Here is a 24504-nt window from a genome sequence, read left to right on the forward strand (position 1 = left end):
GTCAAATATGTTTGAAAATGAGTCAAATATGTTAGAAAATGAGTCAAATATGTTTGAAAATGAGTCAAATATGTTAGAAAATTAGTCAAATATGTTTGAAAATTAGTCAAATATGTTTGAAAATTAGTCAAATATGTTTGAAAATTAGTCAAATATGTTTGAAAATGAGTCAAATATGTTTGAAAATGAGTCAAATATGTTTGAAAATGAGTCAAATATGTTTGAAAATGAGTGAAATATGTTTGAAAATGAGTCAAATATGTTTGAAAATGAGTCAAATATGTTAGAAAATGAGTCAAATATGTTTGAAAATGAGTCAAATATGTTTGAAAATGAGTCAAATATGTTAGAAAATGAGTCAAATATGTTTGAAAATGAGTCAAATATGTTTGAAAATGAGTCAAATATGTTAGAAAATGAGTCAAATATGTTTTAAAATGAGTCAAATATGTTTGAAAATGAGTCAAATATGTTTGAAAATGAGTCAAATATGTTAGAAAATGAGTCAAATATGTTTGAAAATGAGTCAAATATGTTAGAAAATGAGTCAAATATGTTTGAAAATGAGTCAAATATGTTTGAAAATGAGTCAAATATGTTTGAAAATGAGTCAAATATGTTAGAAAATGAGTCAAATATGTTTGAAAATGAGTCAAATATGTTAGAAAATGAGTCAAATATGTTTGAAAATGAGTCAAATATGTTAGAAAATGAGTCAAATATGTTTGAAAATGAGTCAAATATGTTTGAAAATGAGTCAAATATGTTTGAAAATGAGTCAAATATGTTTGAAAATGAGTCAAATATGTTTGAAAATTAGTCAAATATGTTAGAAAATTAGTCAAATATGTTAGAAAATTAGTCAAATATGTTTGAAAATGAGTCAAATATGTTTGAAAATGAGTCAAATATGTTAGAAAATGAGTCAAATATGTTTGAAAATGAGTCAAATATGTTAGAAAATGAGTCAAATATGTTTGAAAATTAGTCAAATATGTTAGAAAATTAGTCAAATATGTTAGAAAATTAGTCAAATATGTTTGAAAATGAGTCAAATATGTTTGAAAATGAGTCAAATATGTTTGAAAATTAGTCAAATATGTTAGAAAATTAGTCAAATATGTTAGAAAATTAGTCAAATATGTTTGAAAATGAGTCAAATATGTTTGAAAATGAGTCAAATATGTTAGAAAATGAGTCAAATATGTTTGAAAATGAGTCAAATATGTTTGAAAATGAGTCAAATATGTTTGAAAATTAGTCAAATATGTTAGAAAATTAGTCAAATATGTTAGAAAATTAGTCAAATATGTTTGAAAATGAGTCAAATATGTTTGAAAATGAGTCAAATATGTTAGAAAATGAGTCAAATATGTTTGAAAATGAGTCAAATATGTTAGAAAATGAGTCAAATATGTTAGAAAATGAGTCAAATATGTTAGAAAATTAGTCAAATATGTTTGAAAATGAGTCAAATATGTTTGAAAATGAGTCAAATATGTTTGAAAATGAGTCAAATATGTTTGAAAATGAGTCAAATATGTTAGAAAATTAGTCAAATATGTTTGAAAATTAGTCAAATATGTTTGAAAATTAGTCAAATATGTTAGAAAATTAGTCAAATATGTTTGAAAATGAGTCAAATATGTTTGAAAATGAGTCAAATATGTTTGAAAATGAGTCAAATATGTTAGAAAATGAGTCAAATATGTTTGAAAATGAGTCAAATATGTTAGAAAATGAGTCAAATATGTTTGAAAATGAGTCAAATATGTTTGAAAATGAGTCAAATATGTTTGAAAATGAGTCAAATATGTTAGAAAATGAGTCAAATATGTTTGAAAATGAGTCAAATATGTTAGAAAATGAGTCAAATATGTTTGAAAATGAGTCAAATATGTTAGAAAATGAGTCAAATATGTTTGAAAATGAGTCAAATATGTTTGAAAATGAGTCAAATATGTTTGAAAATGAGTCAAATATGTTTGAAAATGAGTCAAATATGTTTGAAAATGAGTCAAATATGTTAGAAAATGAGTCAAATATGTTTGAAAATGAGTCAAATATGTTTGAAAATGAGTCAAATATGTTTGAAAATGAGTCAAATATGTTAGAAAATGAGTCAAATATGTTTGAAAATGAGTCAAATATGTTAGAAAATGAGTCAAATATGTTTGAAAATGAGTCAAATATGTTAGAAAATTAGTCAAATATGTTTGAAAATGAGTCAAATATGTTAGAAAATTAGTCAAATATGTTTGAAAATTAGTCAAATATGTTTGAAAATTAGTCAAATATGTTAGAAAATTAGTCAAATATGTTTGAAAATGAGTCAAATATGTTTGAAAATGAGTCAAATATGTTTGAAAATGAGTCAAATATGTTAGAAAATGAGTCAAATATGTTTGAAAATGAGTCAAATATGTTAGAAAATGAGTCAAATATGTTTGAAAATGAGTCAAATATGTTAGAAAATTAGTCAAATATGTTTGAAAATTAGTCAAATATGTTTGAAAATTAGTCAAATATGTTAGAAAATTAGTCAAATATGTTTGAAAATGAGTCAAATATGTTTGAAAATGAGTCAAATATGTTTGAAAATGAGTCAAATATGTTAGAAAATGAGTCAAATATGTTTGAAAATGAGTCAAATATGTTAGAAAATGAGTCAAATATGTTTGAAAATGAGTCAAATATGTTTGAAAATTAGTCAAATATGTTTGAAAATTAGTCAAATATGTTAGAAAATTAGTCAAATATGTTTGAAAATTAGTCAAATATGTTTGAAAATGAGTCAAATATGTTTGAAAATGAGTCAAATATGTTTGAAAATGAGTCAAATATGTTTGAAAATGAGTCAAATATGTTAGAAAATGAGTCAAATATGTTAGAAAATTAGTCAAATATGTTTGAAAATGAGTCAAATATGTTAGAAAATGAGTCAAATATGTTTGAAAATTAGTCAAATATGTTTGAAAATTAGTCAAATATGTTAGAAAATTAGTCAAATATGTTTGAAAATGAGTCAAATATGTTTGAAAATGAGTCAAATATGTTTGAAAATGAGTCAAATATGTTAGAAAATGAGTCAAATATGTTTGAAAATGAGTCAAATATGTTAGAAAATGAGTCAAATATGTTTGAAAATGAGTCAAATATGTTAGAAAATTAGTCAAATATGTTTGAAAATTAGTCAAATATGTTTGAAAATTAGTCAAATATGTTAGAAAATTAGTCAAATATGTTTGAAAATTAGTCAAATATGTTTGAAAATGAGTCAAATATGTTTGAAAATGAGTCAAATATGTTTGAAAATGAGTCAAATATGTTTGAAAATGAGTCAAATATGTTAGAAAATGAGTCAAATATGTTAGAAAATGAGTCAAATATGTTTGAAAAGCTTCAGAAACAATTGAAATGACTTTTTTTGTTCATATTTGTTATAAATAAAGATATTTTATTATTCCACAGACGACCTGGATCTACGACCGTCGTGGCACAGAGTTGTCGTCGTGTGTTGTTGTGTGTTTGTCCTGCTGTTGTGTAGCTGCTGCCTCAGACTCACAACCTCCTGCACGAACAAAACACTTCAAGAAACTTCCATCGACATCCAGGTTGAATTCAAGAAGTATTTTTTAAATATATATTTTCTCTCATCAGGTTTTTCTTCCTCAGCTCCAGACGCCAGAGCTTGACGCAGGCGACGCCCAAGAAGAATAAAAACACAGTTTATTGTTAACTTCTTCTCTATCATTTCCCATGATGCAACAGGAGTCTTTAGAGGAACAGAAAGGCCGAAAATCCTGAAAAAATGTCAAAAAACAAGAGACGATTCGCTGTTTCTTTTCCTGGCGGTTACCATGGTTACATGAGGGCGGGGAAAACATTTAAAAATCCAACTAGTCGCCTCCTTTCTGAAGGAAAAAATAAATAAATACTGGCAAAAATAGTTGAAATGTATATATAATAGTTTTTTGTTGATCAAAAATTAGTTCCAAAAATAATATGGTTTTAATATTGTTCAGAAAATACTAAATTTATGTTTTATCTACATACTAAAAAATTAAAATGTATGTTTTTTATATTTTTATTTTAATGTTATGTTTTATTTTAAGATTTTTCCCTAATTATCACATTTTTTTCAATTGAGAAAAATCAAAAGAAGTTTAAAAGAAAGGGAAAAACCAAAATTAAAAACAATATTTGAATAAAAAAAGCAAAAGTTGGTTTCTAACAGCAAGTATGAATAATGAGATTGTATATTTTTCCCTTAAATGAATAAAAAATATGATTAAATAATAAAAAAGGTTAAAATGAAAATAAATAAATGAAAAAACAAATATAAAAAACCAACAAAATTTGAATGAAATAAAAAAGTTAAATTAAAAGAAAGTTGTCTAACAGCAGGTCTGAATATTTATATGTTTGTTAGTAAAAAAAACACTCATTTTATAATTAATTGATCAGGATTAATGCAAACATTATAATTAAATTAGTCATTTAATTTGTTCTTATTCATATTTTTCAAATGTATTCACTTCCGTCAGTCAATAAAACACACAGTGACACAAAATACATGACATTTTATTTTTTTTAGAATAACTTCTCAATGGCACATTACATAACCAAATATACATAGAATCTTCTTAAATTAATATATATTTATACGCGTTACTCTGCAGTTACATTTTTACATCAACGCAAAAAGGAAAAAAACAGTTGAAATAAATTATTCCGACGAGGCTCGAAGGGCAAAGACCTGCTTCACGAGTCAAGTGTTGCTCAATAACATCTTCAAACTTCAGACTCTCTATCGCCCTCTAGTGCTAGCAGCTGGATATTGGGGTACATTTGACAGCGAGACTCCTGTTGTGCTTGTTAAGCTTTTAAAATAGATCTTCAAACCACTACGCTTGAAATCAAAGAAGAAAAAACACGCAAAGGAAAATACACATTCAGAGTCAGTTCTTCACGGGTGACGAGCGGCTGTAACGAGTGGCGTCGAGAGTGGTGTTGATGTTGCAACAGACGGGGATGCAGCGAACGTTGGATTGTTTAAGGCGCAGCTTTGGCTGATGAAGCGACGACGAGGCGACGAGACGACGTCTGGGAAGATGCGTCGGAGAAAGTCCTCCGATCTAACGCGGGCGACACGTTTCTACCAATCCAGTGAATGTTGGGACGAGTCGACAGAAGATCCAGCGACACATACGAGACGAGCTTCGTTGGACAGAAGGTCACGTGTTCGAGGATCCAGATCCAGCCTCGACTTCATCCTCGAGTTTTACTCCGACTGGAGAGAAACGGATTCAGGTGTATTTTGAAGAAATTATAGAATAAAACCAAATGAATAAACCTAATTAACCTGAACTGAAATCAAGTCAAAACTTTTTTTTTTAACTAAATGAAACTGAAATAAATTTAAGTAAATTAAAACAAAATGAAATCAAATTAAATTAAACTAAACTAAAGTTAACCAAATGAAAGTAAAATAAATCAAACAGAACTAAACAAAAATGAATGAAATTAATCTAAACTATACTAAACTAGGCTAAGCTAAAATGGACTAAATTAATTAAAACTAAATTCAGCAAAACAAAATAAACTAAAATAAACTAAGCTAGGCTGAACTAAAATAAATTAAACTAAATTAATACTAAACCTAAACAAATTGAATTGAATTAATATAAGCGAAGATAATCTAAAATGAATTAAACTTAATTAAATTGAATTAAATAAAATAAAAATAAGCGAAGATAATCTAAAGTAAATTAAACAAAATTGAATTAAAATAAATTAAATCAAGATAAGATAAACTACGATAATCTACACTAAACTAAACTAAACTAAAATGGACTAAGATGGACTGAACAAAATTAAACTAAATCAACTGAAACTAAATTAAAGTAATTGAAACTAAATTCAACAAAACAAAACAAGATGATAATAATACAAAAAAACTAAACTAATCTAAAGTAAACAAAATTAAATAAAACTAAACTTGATTAAATAAAACTAAATTAAATAAAACTAAACTTAACTAAACTAAACTTGATTAAATAAAACTAAATTAAATAAAACTAAACTTAACTAAACTAAATGAAATGAAACAAGTGATCATGACCATCATTAATTTTTAACATTATATTTAGGTCAATGACATCAACTATCCCAGCTACACAGGGTAACAGGTCCACGTCAGTACAGAACCATAAAGACTAGTTAATGACGGTCATGATAGTTAATGTTCACACGTCTGGACTCACGGCTGTGGACGAGTTGCTCATCTTGTCGAACCTGAACTTCAAGTTGGATCTTGGCGACGTCTTGTTTTTAACATCTGCACACATGAGAACACGTGAGGTTCAGAGAGTCGCACACGTGTGTCGGGGTGGACTGTACCTGTGGGGCTGCGACACATGATGACGGGTGTTCCTGACACGGGACTGTCTACGCTGAGAGACGGACTGAAGGCCGAGGAGGAGGTGATGGAGGGATGACTGGTCTGTGGAGAGAAGGACATGATTTCACCCTCCTCTGGTGCTCACCCCGCAACACACATGACTGTTTGTGTTTCTTAATGTGTCGGGGTGGATAGTGTTTCAGTGTTGGGGTGGATAGTGCTTCAGTGTTGGGGTGGATAGTGTTAATGTGTTGGGGTGGATAGTGTTAATGTGTTGGGGTGGATAGTGTTAATGTGTTGGGGTGGTTAGTGCTTCAGTGTTGATGTGGTTAGTGCTTCAGTCTCGGGTGGGTTAGTGCTTCAGTGTTGAGGTGGATAGTGCTTCAGTCTCGGGGTGATTAGTGCTTCAGTGTTGAGGTGGATAGTGCTTCAGTCTCGGGGTGATTAGTGCTTCAGTGTTGAGGTGGATAGTGCTTCAGTGTTGAGGTTGATAGTGCTTCAGTGTTGGGGTGGATAGTGCTTCAGTGTTGAGGTTGATAGTGCTTCAGTGTTGGGGTGGATAGTGCTTCAGTGTTGGGGTGGATACTGCTTAAGTCTGGGGTGGTTAGTGCTTCAGTGTTGGGGTGGATAGTGCTTAAGTCTCGGGGTGGTTAGTGCTTCAGTGTTGGGGTTGATAGTGCTTCAGTGATGGGGTGGATAGTGCTTCAGTGTTGGGGTGGATACTGCTTAAGTCTGGGGTGGTTAATGCTTCAGTGTTGGGGGGATAGTGCTTCAGTCTCGGGGTGGTTGGTGCTTCAGTGTTGGGGGGATAGTGTTTCAGTCTCGGGGTGGTTGGTGCTTCAGTGTTGGGGTTATAGTGTTTCAGTCTCGGGGTGGTTAGTGCTTCTGTGTTGGGGTGGAAAGAAGACTTGTGTGTCAGTATATAGACTAGTGTGTCAGTGTGTAGACTTGTGTGTGTCAGTATATAGACTAGCGTGCCAGTGTGTAGACTTGTGTGTGTCAGTATATAGACTAGTGTGTCAGTGTGTAGACTTTTGTGTATCAGTAAATAGATTAGTGTGTCAGTGTGTAGACTTTTGTGTGTCAGTATATAGACTATTGTGTCAGTGTGTAGACTTGTGTGTGTCAGTATATAGACTATTGTGTCAGTGTGTAGACTTGTGTTACAGTATATAGACTATTGTGTCAGTGTGTAGACTTGTGTGTGTCAGTATATAGACTATTGTGTCAGTGTGTAGACTTGTGTGTGTCAGTATATAGACTATTGTGTCAGTGTGTAGACTTGTGTGTGTCAGTATATAGACTAGCGTGCCAGTGTGTAGACTTGTGTGTGTCAGTATATAGACTAGCGTGTCAGTGTGTAGACTTGTGTGTGTCAGTATATAGACTAGTGTGTCAGTGTGTAGACTTTTGTGTATCAGTAAATAGATTAGTGTGTCAGTGTGTAGACTTTTGTGTGTCAGTATATAGACTATTGTGTCAGTGTGTAGACTTGTGTGTGTCAGTATATAGACTATTGTGTCAGTGTGTAGACTTGTGTTACAGTATATAGACTATTGTGTCAGTGTGTAGACTTGTGTGTGTCAGTATATAGACTATTGTGTCAGTGTGTAGACTTGTGTGTGTCAGTATATAGACTATTGTGTCAGTGTGTAGACTTGTGTGTGTCAGTATATAGACTATTGTGTCAGTGTGTAGACTTGTGTGTGTCAGTATATAGACTAATGAAGTCAGTGTGTAGACTTGTGTGTGTCAGTATATAGACTATTGTGTCAGTGTGTAGACATGTGTGTGTCAGTATATAGACTATTGTGTCAGTGTGTAGACTTGTGTGTGTCAGTATATAGACTATTGTGTCAGTGTGTAGACTTGTGTGTGTCAGCATATAGACTATTGTGTCAGTGTGTAGACTTGTGTGTGTCAGTATATAGACTATTGTGTCAGTGTGTAGACTTGTGTGTGTCAGTATATAGACTAGTGTGTCAGTGTGTAGACTTGTGTGTGTCAGTATATAGACTAGTGTGTCAGTGTGTAGACTTGTGTGTGTCAGTATATAGACTAGTGTGTCAGTGTGTAGACTTGTGTGTGTCAGTATATAGACTATTGTGTCAGTGTGTATACTCGTGTGTAGACTGGTGTGTGTCAGTATATAGACTATTGTGTCAGTGTGTATACTCGTGTGTAGACTGGTGTGTGTCAGTATATAGACTATTGTGTCAGTGTGTATACTCGTGTGTAGACTGGTGTGTGTCAGTATATAGACTATTGTGTCAGTGTGTATACTCGTGTGTAGACTGGTGTGTGTCAGTATATAGACTATTGTGTCAGTGTGTATACTCGTGTGTAGACTGGTGTGTGTCAGTATATAGACTAGCGTAAAGTCCTCTCAGGTTGACTCACGATCTCCAGCTCGTCCAGAGCTTCTGTGTCTCCAGTGGTGCTGCTGAAGCTGCTGGTGCTGGACGAAGACCTGGAGATGTTGCTTCTTCCTGCACTGCAGTCCTTCAGCTTGATGAACGGCCTGAGAGTCGACAACACGGTTACACATCTAACACGACACAACAGAAACACGTGCCGGCTCTGACCGGTCCTTGCTGGGTCCGATCTCGGGGGAGCTGGGGTTGGAGGAGGTCTCCGACCTCAGGTCCTGGGACGAGGGACAGGCGTCTAAAGACTTCTGCTCTCTGGTGAAGACCACGAGTGTCAACGAGGACCTCAGAGAAGATGCTACGCTTCAAACTGACCGCGAGTGTTTGTCCGAGGGAGACTCGGTGCTGGAGTGAAGTCGAGGGAACAGAGCCGAGCGACGCTTCACTGGACTCTTCAGCGGAGACTTGGCCGACATGACGGGCGGCTGCAGCAGCAACAACACAACGTTTGTCATCGTTTTTCCTTTACACACTCGCAAACGCAGGACTCACGGTGAAGGTGCTCTTGGTGCACTCGCTGGTGCTCTGGGGAAGACCTCCTCCGCTCAGACTGGCCGGGACCCCGCCCACGCCCGGACTCCTGAGGCGCCCCGAACCCACCATCGTCTCCATGGAATGACTTCTGACCCGCATGGCTCGCTGCAGACGCAGACAGGAAGTGGTGAGGGACAGGAAGTGGATGAGAAGTTTCACAATACATTCTTATTCTCACTGAATATTGAACATTTTTGTAATAAAATGTCGTTTTTTTAAGCGTTTAATTATTTTTTGCATAATCATTTTTTAATAATTTAAATTTAATATTTTATGTATGTGAACGGGTTTAGTTTGAATAACAATAAATAAATAAACAAAATAAAAAAAGGAATATTTCCAAATAAATAATAAATATTATTTTCACACATATAGTTTGATATTTTTGATCCAGTAATTAAAATAATACATTTTCTACTTTATTTTATTTTTGAATTCATAGAATTTTCCTTTTTCCGTATTTACTGCTGGAACTATTATACCATCATTTTAATATTGAATTAAAGAAACTACAAATTAAAAATACTGAGAAATTATTTTTTATTAAAAACGAATATTTATTTAAAAAATATTAAATTATTTGTATTAAATTATTGTTTTTAAAACAAATTCAACCTTTCAATATGCAAATTAAATAATTAAATCAAAAATAATAATTCAATCCTTTAAATCAAAATAACTCAATATTCTGACACTGATACGCCTCCGTAGAAAGTGACCAGCAGAGGTCGCACCAACACAGCAGCCTTTTTTTAAAATAATGATTCATATCAATCCACTCTGTTACTAAAGGCTACAGTTAAATAAAATATATTGTTCGTTTTCGACACATTTACACCTCAAGACGATTCAAATAATAAACTCAAAAATGTCTTTTACAGTGTGACGCAGGTGGTCATAATGTTTAGCACATTTTTAACCACTTCATACAGAACACAATGTGTAGTTAATGTCATCATTACACAAAAAACACACAATACTTTAACATTTTTATTCATTGTTGCTGTTTTTTTTGTTTTTTTTTTTACAAAAGTGTGGAGACGTAATAAGCAGCCAGTGCCAGAGCAGCTATGAGTATAGCGCCCCCTGGATATGAATCAAGGACACACAAAGTCTGTGGAGAGTTAGACAAGCATCATTATAGTGACACACACAAAAACAAACACATGACACAAAATAACTCAAACAATGACAAACAATACACAGTTTATACAAAAATATGAAAAGACACAAAGCAAACCAACATTCACTCACATCTACATGTATTAGCCGCACAATTATAACACAACACGACAAAATAGACAAACACAAGCTTAACTTAATAAAAACACACACTTTTGGTCACATGCCCTGGACGTGTCGTGTGTGTATTTTAGGGGTCACCTCATGTACTTAGTGTTGTGAGGGACCGTCAAGCAAAAAGAAAGACGGGATGAAGAAAAACAAAAACACTTGATGGGAAAAACAAAGAAGAAACGAAACAAAAAAGTGTATCAAAGCAAAAATATCACGTAATTATGAAATAATAAATCTCGCAAAGTAATTATCTTAATTAAAAAAACAAACATAAAGCATCACCTTAAAAGAAAAACAGAATCTCCCTAAAAGCTTTGTTAAAAAAAAATATATATAAATATATAATAATGATGTAATTATTATACAAAAAAAATAAATCTTTGAAAGTAATTATTTTAATAAAAACTAACATAAACCATCACTTAATAATAAGCACCAGATTATTTAAAGAGAACAAAAGGTAAACAAAAAAACTCTTCATTTTTATTTATAGTTATAGTTTAACTAGTAAAAAAAAGAAAAATAATAAAAAAGAAAATAGTATAAAAAGAAAAAAATATATTGCTGTGATATATAGTTAAAAATAGGGTAAAATAAGAATAAAAAATGAAATAAAATTGATGTAACAATTAAATAATTACATTGTTATTATGATGTCATGAGTAAAAATCCTACAAAACAAAGAAATCTAACCAGTTAAACTTGGATTAGAAACTAATCATTTGTCAATAATATTCCTATGAGGTCTCAAAGTGTCACCGACGCCCGATGAAAGAAAGTGATGATGTCACCTTGAAGGACTCCAGCAGACCTCCGTGGCCCCCGTTCTCCAGCTTGTCCTCGTCCCCGGCCTGACCCAGACCCAGCGTGGCTTGACTCTGTCGGTGCAGCTCGTCGTGCAGGTTGTCCAGCAGCGCCGCTCGAGTCCTTCCCTGCAGCAGAGTCACAGTGAGCGTCTGAAGACATGCTTGTGTCGCGAGGTCCAACCTCCAGCTTGGAGAACTTCTCAGATTTGCAGCAGGCGTTCTCGGCGTTCATGAGCTTCGTCAGCAGGAAGTCCCGGAACTCTGGACCCTGGACAGAGAGACTTGAGCTCAGAGACGACTTGTATCATCATGATGGGAAAAACAAACAAACAAAATGACATTAACAAAGTAAAAATACAAAAAAATGGATTATGTTACCATCATATGCCATAAATATTAGAATAATAATGCATTTTATGAAAAATAAGTCACTGTCAAAGGAATGATAAAGAAAAAACTAAAGGAAAAAACACAAAAATGTAAGTGACAGAGTTAAAAATAAAATTATATCAATGAATTATTTGATTATAATATGATATATATATATAAAAACCTCAGTATGATGTAAAAACAAAGACAATTAAACGAGTTACAAAGTAAAAAGATAAAATCACTCGTGTTATTATGATATGACATTTTAAAAAACTAAATATCATGTGAAAAACAAAGAAACAACTAAAGGAAAAAACTAAAAATGTAAGTGACAGAGTAAAAAATAAAATTATATCAATCAATTATTTGATTATAATATGATATATATATAAAAAACCCTGAATATGATGTAAAAACAAAGAAAAATTAAACGAGTAACAAAGTACAAAGAATCAATCAATCATGTTATTATGATATGACATTTAAAAAACGAAATATCATGTGAAAAACAAAGAAAAAACTAAAGGAAATAACTAAAAACTTGAGTGACAGAGTTAAAAATTAAATTATATCAATCCATTATTTGATTACCATATGATAAATATATACATATATAAAAAAAAACCTAATATGATGTAAAAACAAAGAAAAACAAACTAGTAACAAAGTGAAAAGAATCAATTATGAAAAAATAAAAATCATGTAATTATGATATGACCATAAAAAAACTCACTATCATGTGAAAAAGAAAGAAAAAAACTAAAGAAAATAACAAAAAACTTGTGTGGCAGAGTTAAGAAAAAATATATAAAAAACCCAAAATGATGTAGGAACAAAGAAAAACTACAAAGTTAAAAAAACAATCAATAATGTATTTATGTTTTGCTACAAAAATATATATACTAATATGATGTAAAAACACAAAGAAATTATTACAAAGAAAAAAAAGATTAACAAACTAAAACAAAACAAAAACAATAATGTATTTATGTTATGCTAGAATTTTGTTTTAAATATTTATATACAGTATATATACAGTATATATATATATAAATGCAATATCATGTAAAAACAAAGAAAAATTGTGAGTAACAAACTAAAAAAAAGATAAATCAATCATGTCATTATTCAATTAATAAAGAACAACATACAAGTAAAAAGATCATCATGTGATTCTAATGAAGCATGTAAAGCGTTCAGAACCTTCTTGAAGACGGGGGGGTTGGGCAGCGGGGGTCCGAACGGAGGGACGTCCTCTCTGGCGGTAACAGACACCTGTCGATGGTTAATGACTGTTTATCAAAGTGTTGTCGCTGCAGGATTGAGTTTCACGCTGAGATGATGAACCAGGATAAGCAATAAACCCCGGGACGTTTGTTGTGTGTCTGGCTGAGAAGTGATTTGTACACAATTAGTGTCGTGATGGAGACGCGAACCATTTGGAGAAATAAACGACAAACTCTATTTACTGCCTTGAGGCTCGGCTCACAGTGATTTTGTGTTCAAATTTGTGTTTTTATATTAAAGTCGGATGGTGGTGGGTGTGTTGCTGCTTTGGGATGGTCTGTGTGTTTCTTTACTGGGGTGGTGAATGTGTGTGTTAGTGTTAATCTATTGTGGTGATTTGTTTGTGTTTGTGTTTTGGGGTGGAGTGGTGTTTGTTTCTGTACTGGGGTGGTGCCTGCGTGTTTCTGTTTAGAGGTGTTGTGTGTTCCTATACTGAGGTGGTGAATGTGCTTTTCTATTTTGGGGTGGTGTGTGTGTTTCTGTATCGTGGTGTCGTGTGTGTTCATTGTGGTGTTCTGTGTGTGTTTCTGTGATGCGGTCGTGTGCGTCTGTTAATTTATTGTGTTGGTGCTTTTGTGTTTCTGTTGTGCGGTGGAAAAGTGTTTCTGTGCTGGGGTGGTGTGTTTTTTTGCGGTGTGTGTTTCTGTTTGTGTATTGTTGTGGTTATATGTGTGTTTCTGCTTTCTGGTGGGTTGTGTGTATCTGTATTGTGGTGGTGAGTGTTTCTGTGCTGGGCTGGTGTGGGTGTTTTCTATATTAAAGTTATGTGTGTGTTTTTGTATTGTGGTGGTGTGTATATATGTTTTGTGGTGGTGTGAGTGTTTCTTGTATTGTGGATGTGAATGTTTCTGTATTATGGTGGTGTGTGTTTCTTGTATTGTGGTGGTGAGTGTTTCTGTATTGTGGTGTAGTGTGTTTCTTGTATTATGGTGGTGTGTGTGTTTCTTGTATTGTGGTTGTGGTGGTGAGTGTTTCTGTATTGTGGTGGTGAGTGTTTCTTGTATTGTGGAGGTGTGAGTGTTTCTTGTATTGTGGTGGTGTGTGTTTCTTGTATTGTGGTGGTGAGTGTTTCTGTATTGTGGTGGTGTGAGTGTTTCTTGTATTGTGTTGGTGAATGTCTCTGTATTGTGGTGGTGAGAGTGTTTCTTGTAGTGTGGTGGTGTGAGTGTTTCTTGTATTGTGGAGGTGTGATTATTTCTTGTATTGTGGTGGTGTGTGTTTTTGTTTCTATTACGTTACGTTGTTTCTGTGATTCTGTATTGTGTTGGTGTGAGTATTTCTGTAGTGTGGTGGCTTGTGTGTTTCTGTTTCTGTATTGTGGTGGTGTGTCAGTGTTTCTGTATTGTGGTGGCGAGTGTTTCTGTATTGTGGTGGTGTGAGTGTTTGTTGTATTGTGGTGGTGTGTGTTTCTTATGTTGTGGTGGTGAGTATTTCTTGTATGGTGGTGGTGAGTCTGGATCCGTACCTTGTAAGTGGTGTCAGGCGTGCACGGGTTCTCCACCTGGACCAGGATGTAGGCATGCAGGAAGTTGGAGGCGATCATGTCAGGAACAAACGGGGTGGCATCTTCCTGGAACACTGCTGCCACGATGTCGTTCCCTATGTGTCTTTTCCTCTGAAGCTGCAGGAGAACAACATGAACTGGTTAAATACACACATTAAAAACAACTTCATATATAAATATATAAAAAACACATTAAAAAAGATTCAATGTATATAGTATTCATCAAAATTAAATGATTAAAATATAGAAAAAAGATCACAGGGCAGACTTTAAATCATATTTTCTTGTAGTATTATTTACATTTAGTTTTTTCAATATAAATAATTACATTATTTAGTTTTTTGTCATCATAATACAAAGCTTTGTGTTCAATAGTTTCTTTTCACTCTTGTATTCAACATATATATATATATATATATATATATTTATATTTATATATACAGTATATGTATATATTTACTTTAAAACAACTTAAAGTAACCAAAAAAGTTTTCAAAACAAACATTCAATATATAACCATTTTTAAATACTGAAATGTTCTTGTTTGAGGTTTCACGATACATGGTCGTCATATTAAAAACGACCACTAGATGGCACTCTCTGCCAATTCATCCCTTCCTTTTGTAATTCAATTAAACATGATTTTTCAAATCGAGAGCACCACCTGCTGGAGGGTCTTAAAAATGACGACACTGTATCACAAAATCTCATTACTAAATGTGTCTACTGCCCCCTGCTGTCGGACCGAGATCATTGCTCGGAATGATATTTCAAATGCTGAAAAAAGGGACTTTTATTTTGAAATCCAATAAAGATCCAGCACCTGCTGGACGTCTCCCTCGGTGAAGGGCAGCTTGGTGGACACGTGGAACATGATCTCTCTCTGTCGGAAGACGGTGTAGACGGACTCCGTCCCCGTCTGACCGTGGGACACGTCCAGCCCGCCCCGGAACCTGCGACCACATCAAGCAAACGCCTTCGTCACCGTGACGGCGCTTCAGCAGAAATGATGTTTTTCTTCCTCGCCGTGAAATTGAAGCAGCAGTAAAAGTCCTGAGAGGAACATTTGAGAAAAATGCCTCCGTGACAAACACAGAGCTCTGATTTCCTCCGTACGAGCACTTTCTCTTTGAGGATCACTTTCACGAGCACTTTGTCTTGATTGCTGAGACAGCAAAACAAAACGCTCTTCTTTTTTTTAAAAATCTTTTCTGCTTTGAACCTGCGTCTGTATTTCACCGCGACATCTTGACAGACGCTCACCCTTTAAAGTCATGGAGCTCAATCGTTTCCCCGAGAACATCGAGAAACTCTTGGAAGGCCGGCGTCTCCTCGTTGTTCCCGAACAGTTCCTCTTCGGACGTCTGCGGACACAAACCCGTGGTCAGGGGAGAAACCGGATTGAAAAGGTCAAAGGTCACAGGGTCTGTCAGGGACGTACAGACGAAACAATAATTTATATAATTTATGTTCTACTGATAATTATTACTTTATAAAAGGTTTTTTTTTTAATAAAGATGGTAACATTATCCTGTGATTCTGATACATCAAGACACTGGTTTCAGTCAAGTTTACTACAAAAATAAACCTGTAAACTAGTGAAAGTTAGTGAAACACAAAACTCTATATGACGTAACGTGGTTTGTGTGTTTCTGTATTGTGGTGGTTTGTGTGTTTCTGTATTGTGGTGGTGTGTGTGTTTCTTGTAGTGTGGTGTGTGAGTATTTCTGTATTGTGGTGGTGTGTGTGTTTCTTATAGTGTGGTGTGTGAGTGTTTCTGTATTGTGGTGGTGTGTGTGTTTCTTGTAGTGTCAGTGTTTCTGTATTGTGGTGATGTGAGTGTTTCTGTATTGTGGTGGTGTGAGTGTTTCTTATAGTGTGGTGTGTGAGTGTTTCTGTATTGTGGTGGTGTGTGTGTTTCTTGTAGTGTCAGTGTTTCTGTATTGTGGTGATGTGAGTGTTTCTGTATTGTGGTGGTGTGTGTTTCTTGTAGTGTGGTGTGTGAGTGTTTCTTGTAGTGTCAGTGTTTCTGTATTGTGGTGATGTGAGTGTTTCTGTATTGTGGTGGTGTGTGTTTCTTGTAGTGTGGTGGTGAGTGTTTCTGTATTGTGGTGATGTGAGTGTTTCTGTATTGTGGTGGTGTGTGTGTTTCTTGTAGTGTGGTGTGTGAGTGTTTCTTGTAGTGTGAGTGTTTCTGTATTGTGGTGGTGTGAGTGTTTATGTATTGTGGTGGTGTGTGAGTGTTTCTGTATTGTGGTTATGTGAGTGTTTCTGTATTGTGGTGGTGTCAGTGTTTCTGTATTGTGGTGATGTGGGTGTTTCTGTATTGTGGTGATGTGAGTGTTTCTGTATTGTGGTGATGTGAGTGTTTCTGTATTGTGGTGGTGTAAGTGTTTCTGTATTGTGGTGGTGAGTGTTTCTGTATTGTGGTGATGTGAGTGTTTCTGTATTGTGGTGATGTGAGTGTTTCTGTATTGTGGTGGTGAGTGTTTTTGTATTGTGGTGGTTTGTGTGTTTCTGTTTCTGTATTGTGGTGGTTTTTGCGTTTCTGTTTCTGTATTGTGGTGGTGTGAGTGTTTCTGTATTGTGGTGGTGTGTGAGTGTTTCTTTATTGTTGTGGTGTGTGTTTTTGTATTGTGGTGGTTTGTGTGTTTCTTTTTCTGTATTGTGGTGGTTTGTGTGTTTCTGTTTCTGTATTGTGGTGGTGAGTGTTTCTTGTATGGCTTATTTTTACGTTCTTTTAACGGATATAACCACTAGTGATTTACTATAAAGTGAGGAAGCTACATTAGCTAACATTAGCATTCTTGATACAGTTGTCGAACTGAATTTTATAACAAATAAAAAAAAAGAAGCTTCATCTGGAATATATTGACGAATCAACTAAATTAGGGATCACCAAATTTTCACTAATTTCCACTAGTTTATTTTGCCAGTAAACTCGACTGAAACGAGCGTCAAGAGTCACAGACTCTTTTAAATTTAAATCTAGAGAAAATACTCACTTTTAAAGAATAAAAAACACCTTTCAGACAGTAATAATCAATATTAGCAGCTCAAAGTATTCACCTGTCCGAACTTCTGGTAGACGACCCCAAACTTGAAAGTGTTGTTGACCTCGTGCTCGTCGTACGCCACCATCAACTGGGATCCCTGCACACGACACACACGTGAGACCTCCTAGTGCACCCGTGGGTTACAGGGACGTCCTTACGTAAGCAGTGTGTGTGTGTGTGTGTGTGTGAACCCGACTCTTTGCAGACTGAGACACAGATGGTTTTTGTTTCCTCTCCTCAGGCAGAAGAATATTCTCCGGCGCTCGCAGCTCCGTGAAAGGCAGACGCAGGATAACAACCCAGACAAATCCTTCCGTCATAAATCTTACGATGACAAATGTTTTTCAGCAGCTGCACGGATTGTTCCGTACGACGTGATCGAGCGAAACTTATGAGTTAAAAGCCTCGTGAAGTCTTCTGTTTAAAGAAACTTCAAAAGCACCGAGACTAGCCATCACTCTGCCAAGGACCTCTTTTCCCTTCATATAAACCCATCCGATCAAATCCTTGAAACAACTTCCATGATGAATCGAACACTTTGTGAATAAAAAAGGATTTTACTGACAGACTCTAAAACATATTGTCACTCCAGTCCCATTAAAAGATGTGGAAAATGTACTATTTGCGTTAGTTTTTCACACTTTAAAAAACTGCATTTCACTAAAAGCAAAAATAGGTAAGATTCAACAAATTGTTCATGGCGCCGCCTAGTGTTAGCAAACTGTAACTTTAACGCGGTGGCTCATACATGATTAACAAGTATTTAACCAGTCGATACTGAAAATATTTTTTGCTTTTTAATAAATAAATAATTGCAAAATGTGACATAGTGCTGAACTCAGAACTCAAAACGACTTGTAGTGCTACTTTAAGTTTTGTACTACGTAAAAAAAATGTATGCCGTGCTGCTTTACGTTTTGTACTCGCCTACATAAAAATCAAAACAAGAATATATATCAAAATCTTATGTACTGCTAAGAGTTGTTTGCTCAGCTACATGAAAATACATAAAAACAACCTACAATGTTACGTAGTGCTGCTTTAAGTTTTGTACTGGGGTTGCTAAAATGATCCAGATATAATGAAAAGCTTATTAAAGAAACAACATATATATATCAAATGTTAAGTAGCGCCACTTAAAATTTTAAGTTTTGTACTCAACTACATAAAAATACGGCAAAATCGGGCTGCTTAAAGTTTTGTACCCAACATATCAAATTTTATGTAGTGCTGCTTTAAGTTTTGTCCTAACTAAATAAAAAAAATGAAAATTTGCGCACATACTTTCTGCTGCTTAATAAAATAAAATAATAATGAAATAATAAAATTACGTATAATTTTGACATAGTTCTGCTCTAAGTTTTGTAATCCGCTACAGAAAAAAAACAAAAAAGTAAAATGTTACATAGTGCGGCTTTAAGTTTTCTAATATGCTACACGAACAAAACAAAAAGTAAAATGTTACATAGTGCGGCTTTAAGTTTTCTAATATGCTACACGAACAAAACAAAAAGTAAAATGTTACATAGTGCGGCTTTAAGTTTTCTAATATGCTACACGAACAAAACAAAAAGTAAAATGTTACATAGTGCGGCTTTAAGTTTTCTAATATGCTACACGAACAAAACAAAAAGTAAAATGTTATATAGTGCTGCTTTAAGTTTTATAACAAAAACCCAAAGTAGTTGTAGCTTAAACATGCAATAGAAAATAATTACACTTATTATACTGCATTAAACCTTTGAAAAACATATATTTAAATTCTAAAAAAAGACCCTTTGACGATTTAATTATCCATACCGTGCTGTTAAAGTGGATGAAATCTGAAAGCAGCACGATTTCATTCTAACAACTCTGACCATCCATTAGCTTCACTCCTGCCGTCGCTACAGCTTTAATCTAATCACGTGGAACTCACCCGTGGATACAACACCGGGCTGAACTTCAAACCTGTGGCGTCATCACAGAGAAGCTGGAGAAAAAAAAAAACACAACCTTAATAAATAACACAAGAGCGGATCATTGACTACACAACAGTAGCTTCGGTGGACACCACGATACGTCTTCATGATGAGCTTCATCTGATGTACGACGACTCACTAAAGTGTGAAGCGGCTCAAGGACGTGGAGTTTTTCCAAGAGTTTCTCTCACCTTCGCGATCTGAGGGACGCTGGGCAGCTGAGTGATGCCGGCCAAAGAGATCCTGTCGTGGATCGTTTTGGTCCTTGACCTGGAACGAGAGGACGTCGGTTCATTAGGCCTTTTTTTTTATCTTCATTTAACCTCCTGGAAGATTCCAAACGCTGGATTATCTACAGACAGGAAACTAATCCCTCACGTTGAATATGAATTAAATCAAGTTAACACTTCACTTTTTGACCTTTAATGAATCTTCATTTGAGAAGCAGCTTCACTCAGGATCAATTCTGTGGAAGTCAAATAATTTCTGTATATATGTGCTCAAGTGCACTGATGAAGAAGAGGGCGTCGTCTGCATACATGAAAATAATATGTTTGTGTCTTCACAGCAAGAAGGGTTGCCGGTTCGCTTCCGGGTCGTGAACTTGTGACCTTTCTGTGTGGAGTTTGTATGTTCTCCCACGTGTTGCGTGGGTTTACTCCTGGCACTCCGGTTTCCTCCCACAGTCCAAAAACATACAGAGGTTTACTGTGAACTTGTCGCTAGGTATGAGTGTGTGTGTGCCTTTGTGTGTCCTGCTACGGACTGGCCTCCTGTCCAGGGTGTCCCTGAACTGGGATATGCTCCAGCCCTCCTGTGACCCCCCCATAAGAGATTAAGCGGTAAAGAATATGAATTTATGTTTCTGTGTGTGTTTAATCTTAGTGTTATCTTGGAGACTATTTACCTGTTAGGGAAGGTTGGGGGAGGGGGATCAGGTCAAGGGGGCACAAGGGGGGAAAAAGACCCCCATGAAAATTGGAATATGTCAAAATATTGATATTAAAATGTAACTATACAGTATATTTAACGAACTAACTAAGAACATTTCCACAATTTCAGCCAATTACATTAATTGAAAGGGGGCGAAAAGAGCGGGGCGGAGACCCCCATGAAAATGTAATAATTTTTGAATACATTTTTTACATAATAAAAACATCAAGATTTAAGCAACTGTGTGGCTCCCGGTTTTTATATCATACCTTGTCATTTATAAATTTGCTGTTTTTGCTATTTATATTATTTATATTTATATTTCCTTTTACTAAAGCAAACCTTCGTACCTTACTTACTCTGGCTAGTTCAGCGAGCTAGTTAATATAATAATGTATTTATTTCAAGTAAGTAAGAGTTTATTTAGTGCGTTTTTTAATTAAGGGACTACAGAATATATTTTTTCGTAATTCTGATGACAAAAAAAAGAGATAATAAAATGTAATTCATTTATAAATGATACCAAAAGATACACTTTATATAAAAATGATATTTTTTAAACGAAAATCAAATGGATTTTCGTTATTTGATTGAATAAAATCATTTATAAATGATTATTATTCCTCTCCTGAGCACGTATATGTCTGTATTTTACCGCCTTCATCGATCTTCTCATCATGACTCGGTTCAAAAGTCGTCCATCGAGCGACACTTTTCATCACATGACCCGTCCGCCGCACCGACGACGAAACGTCAATTAATATCGTCCTGGCAACAGCGTCTGCTGCAGTCTCCTCTATGGCTGCGAACACATGACCCTTTTCTTCACGAGTTACTGCAGATGTTACAGATGTTACATCTCTGCACATGTTCAGCTGCTCTGACGACACCGAGATAGAAAATAGTTCCACAGAAAATGAGAAAATAAAAGCAGAGATATGTTTCTTTCTGGGTAAGTTAAGTTAGAGAGAGAAGATCTGGATAAAACTCGAGAATAAAGAGATGTATTTGGTCGTGTACCGGAGCATGATGCGCAGGAACTCTTGGCCCTCGGCTTCTTCGTGCTTCAAAGACATGATGAGGTTTCCGATGCTGCTGCACGTGCAGTAGTAGTTCAAGTGTTCCTGTGGACGGACATCATCATCAGAATCATAGAACGGTTCTCAACCAGCAACTCCTCATTTATTCTTTTTAAGGTCATCACTGCTGCGAGCACGACTTCAGTTCATGATTGACAGGTGTGATTTCTATTTCTTGGATTTCCTGGAGGAAAAATGTATTTATAGAACACAGTTGACTCGATCAAACATAAAAGAGAGACAATTAAAATGATTGCCTGAAGGTTTGATAAAGTAGCCCAGTACTTCTTTTGTCTGGTGGAACTGTTGGAACCAATTAATTAATATTATAGACAGATAGATAGATAGAACTTTATATAATAATATCTTAATTTTTAAAATGTATTTTGCGTTTTAAAATTAAAATAAAAAATAAATAAATGTTAAAAATAGTATTAATAATAATAAATTATTAATTAATCAATAAAAAAAAGAAAAATGTAATTAAGATTTAATATAAATAAACAGCGATGGTGTTTTTTTTTTGTTATTTTAAAACCAAATAATGGATGTTAAAAAAATGTGGGTAAAGTTCCGACTTTTTTAACTATGATTTGTAAAAATCACAAAAGATTAAAATGTTAAATTAATGAATCGAAAGGTTATTAAAAGTAAATTAATTATCAAAATGTTGAATTTGTTCTTTTTTTACGATTGAATAGAAACCTCAAAATAAATGAATGATTTTTTTTAAACACAGATATATGATATTATAATTCCAAAAATTGAGAAATAAATGCTCAAATTTCCTTATTTTGTAATTTGTAAACATTTAAATCCAATATAGAAATGTTGGTACAGATGTTTTCTGACTCTGCACCACTGTCACAAACTAACAAACAAAAAAACAAGACAATTTAAGCTCTGGAACAATCTTTAAGAAAAAAATGTGTCTTGATCTTTTAAAGTATATATTTTAACTGTGTATTGTTTTCGATCGTTCGAGCGCTTTGTGACCCTGGTCTAGAAACATCTTTACAAATAACCTCTACTCGACCTTCACAATACCTTGCCGAGAAAGTGCTTCCGATACGCTCTGGCCGTGCTGTTGCACTCCAGTCTGTAGCTGTGTCCTCCGCCGGGACTCGTTCCTTCCCCTCCGTCCTCCTCCTCGCAGAAACTGGACTCCGAAGACGACGGCGTCCCCGCCGGAGCGTCGGCGTCCTCGATCCAGTAGCCCCCGAACTGCGGCAGGATGACTTGTGGAAACGGCCCCCCCTTTCCTAAGACCTTCGTTTAGAGGACGCACAACAAGGGAAGCAGCGTCAGGAGGATTCTGCAGCGTCATCGGGTGCAACGACACTAATGTTGCTAGTTAGGGAAGTAGATCAGAGTATCAGAGTATTGAACTGTTGAATTTAAAACTGTTTATTGACATGTTTTTTTTAAGCATTTATTAGTTTGTTTTTTTAAATCATTTAATTACATTTTTTTTAATCAATTATTTGTTTATTAAAAGGTTGATTTTTCCTAAATAATACAATTAAAAATGAGTTTGAAATTGTAATCAATTATTCAAGAATCTTTTTTTATAATATTGCATTTACATTTTTCTAAATTAAATTATTTAAAAGTAATCATAATTTAACATTTCAATTTATACATTTTTTGTATTCAATTATTTAATCATACTGGTCGCACTATAATACCAATGATTTAAAGGCTTTGATTTAAAACTATTGAATTTCTTTTAATTGGAAATATAACATAAAACCCTACGTTTAAAAGAGTTAACTAAATTTGAAAATATTCCATATTTAAAATCAATTATTCAATTATATATTATATATGAATTTTAAATATATTACCTTTAATGTATAGAATTTTACTTTTTAATTATTGGATTTATAATAATTATAATATCAAACTATGTGTTGAAGAGTTTTATTCAATTTCACAATATTTGATATATATATATATATATATATATATATACACATTCAAAAAAATCTATTTAACCTTTCAATATACACATTTAAGAATTATTAATATTTTTATAAATCTTTAATGTCATTATTTTATAAACATTTCTAAGGCTAAGAATAAAAAAACAGTTTAGAATTGTATTTATTTAATTATTGGATTTAGAATATCTGTATAAATCATTTTTCAATTTTTATTTATTAGATTTTTATTAATCCATCATTTAAAAACATAAATTAAGTACACAAATAATATTAAAAAAACAAAAAAGATATTTTAAATATAGAACTTATGTAATTCAATGAAAAATATTTATATAATAATATAAAATAATTCAAAGTTTTAACATTTAAAATGTAAAATTCTGCCAACACTGATAAACTTCCATAAAAAGCCGAAGGTTAAATGTTATAAGTTCTCTTGAGACTCACATCTTCGATGCGTGGATACGGAATATAGTCGTCCTGCAACACAGAGAGAGCATCACTGTTTAAACAATCCACAAATAAACCTTTTGACTTTCACCACAAGGACACGGCCGGGGGCGACACCACATGCAAATAAAGAAACCACAACTCAAAGTGCCAACGGAGAACGATGAGGCAACCACCTGAAACGCACAGTCATCGGCCGACACCACTGTTTGATGATGTCACGGGTCTCTCAGATCCGGGCCGTCCCTCAGGGGTCCCTGCTCACTTTCTAAAGGTTCTGGCACTGATCTATTCAGCCCCTGGTGTTTAACCTCTAAGTACTCCTGAGCTGGATGAAGAGCGACAGCTACTTCTAATCAGCGGTGAAAACCGCAGATCAATCGTCCTCTGGACTGATCATGAAGGTTCATGCACAGAAGGTTCGACGTGTCATTCATCACAAGCACAG

General features: G+C 34.2%; 1 protein-coding gene across 1 annotated transcript in view; it reads right to left on the bottom strand.

Annotated features, from left to right (window-relative positions):
* Window positions 1-4563: 4563 nt before the first annotated feature.
* The window catches only part of rap1gap2a (RAP1 GTPase activating protein 2a), a 49101-nt gene continuing 29160 nt past the window's right edge, over window positions 4564-24504 (bottom strand). Inside the window, exons 5-23 of the mRNA XM_087795148.1 lie at window positions 24054-24086; window positions 22708-22929; window positions 21602-21705; window positions 19840-19918; window positions 19606-19659; window positions 17701-17784; window positions 15895-15995; window positions 15455-15584; window positions 14593-14748; window positions 13044-13115; window positions 11650-11736; window positions 11454-11594; window positions 9325-9471; window positions 9148-9257; window positions 8989-9087; window positions 8804-8924; window positions 6403-6505; window positions 6267-6340; window positions 4564-5293 (exon numbers count right to left, since the gene is read on the bottom strand). Of these exons, the coding sequence (XP_087651274.1) occupies window positions 5285-5293; window positions 6267-6340; window positions 6403-6505; window positions 8804-8924; window positions 8989-9087; window positions 9148-9257; window positions 9325-9471; window positions 11454-11594; window positions 11650-11736; window positions 13044-13115; window positions 14593-14748; window positions 15455-15584; window positions 15895-15995; window positions 17701-17784; window positions 19606-19659; window positions 19840-19918; window positions 21602-21705; window positions 22708-22929; window positions 24054-24086 (1926 nt within the window). The 3' untranslated portion in view covers window positions 4564-5284. The remainder of the gene's footprint in view (window positions 5294-6266; window positions 6341-6402; window positions 6506-8803; window positions 8925-8988; window positions 9088-9147; window positions 9258-9324; window positions 9472-11453; window positions 11595-11649; window positions 11737-13043; window positions 13116-14592; window positions 14749-15454; window positions 15585-15894; window positions 15996-17700; window positions 17785-19605; window positions 19660-19839; window positions 19919-21601; window positions 21706-22707; window positions 22930-24053; window positions 24087-24504) is intronic.

Source organism: Callionymus lyra, chromosome 7 (assembly GCF_982586985.1).
Source record: "Callionymus lyra chromosome 7, fCalLyr1.hap1.1, whole genome shotgun sequence".
Classification (NCBI taxonomy): domain Eukaryota; kingdom Metazoa; phylum Chordata; class Actinopteri; order Syngnathiformes; family Callionymidae; genus Callionymus; species Callionymus lyra.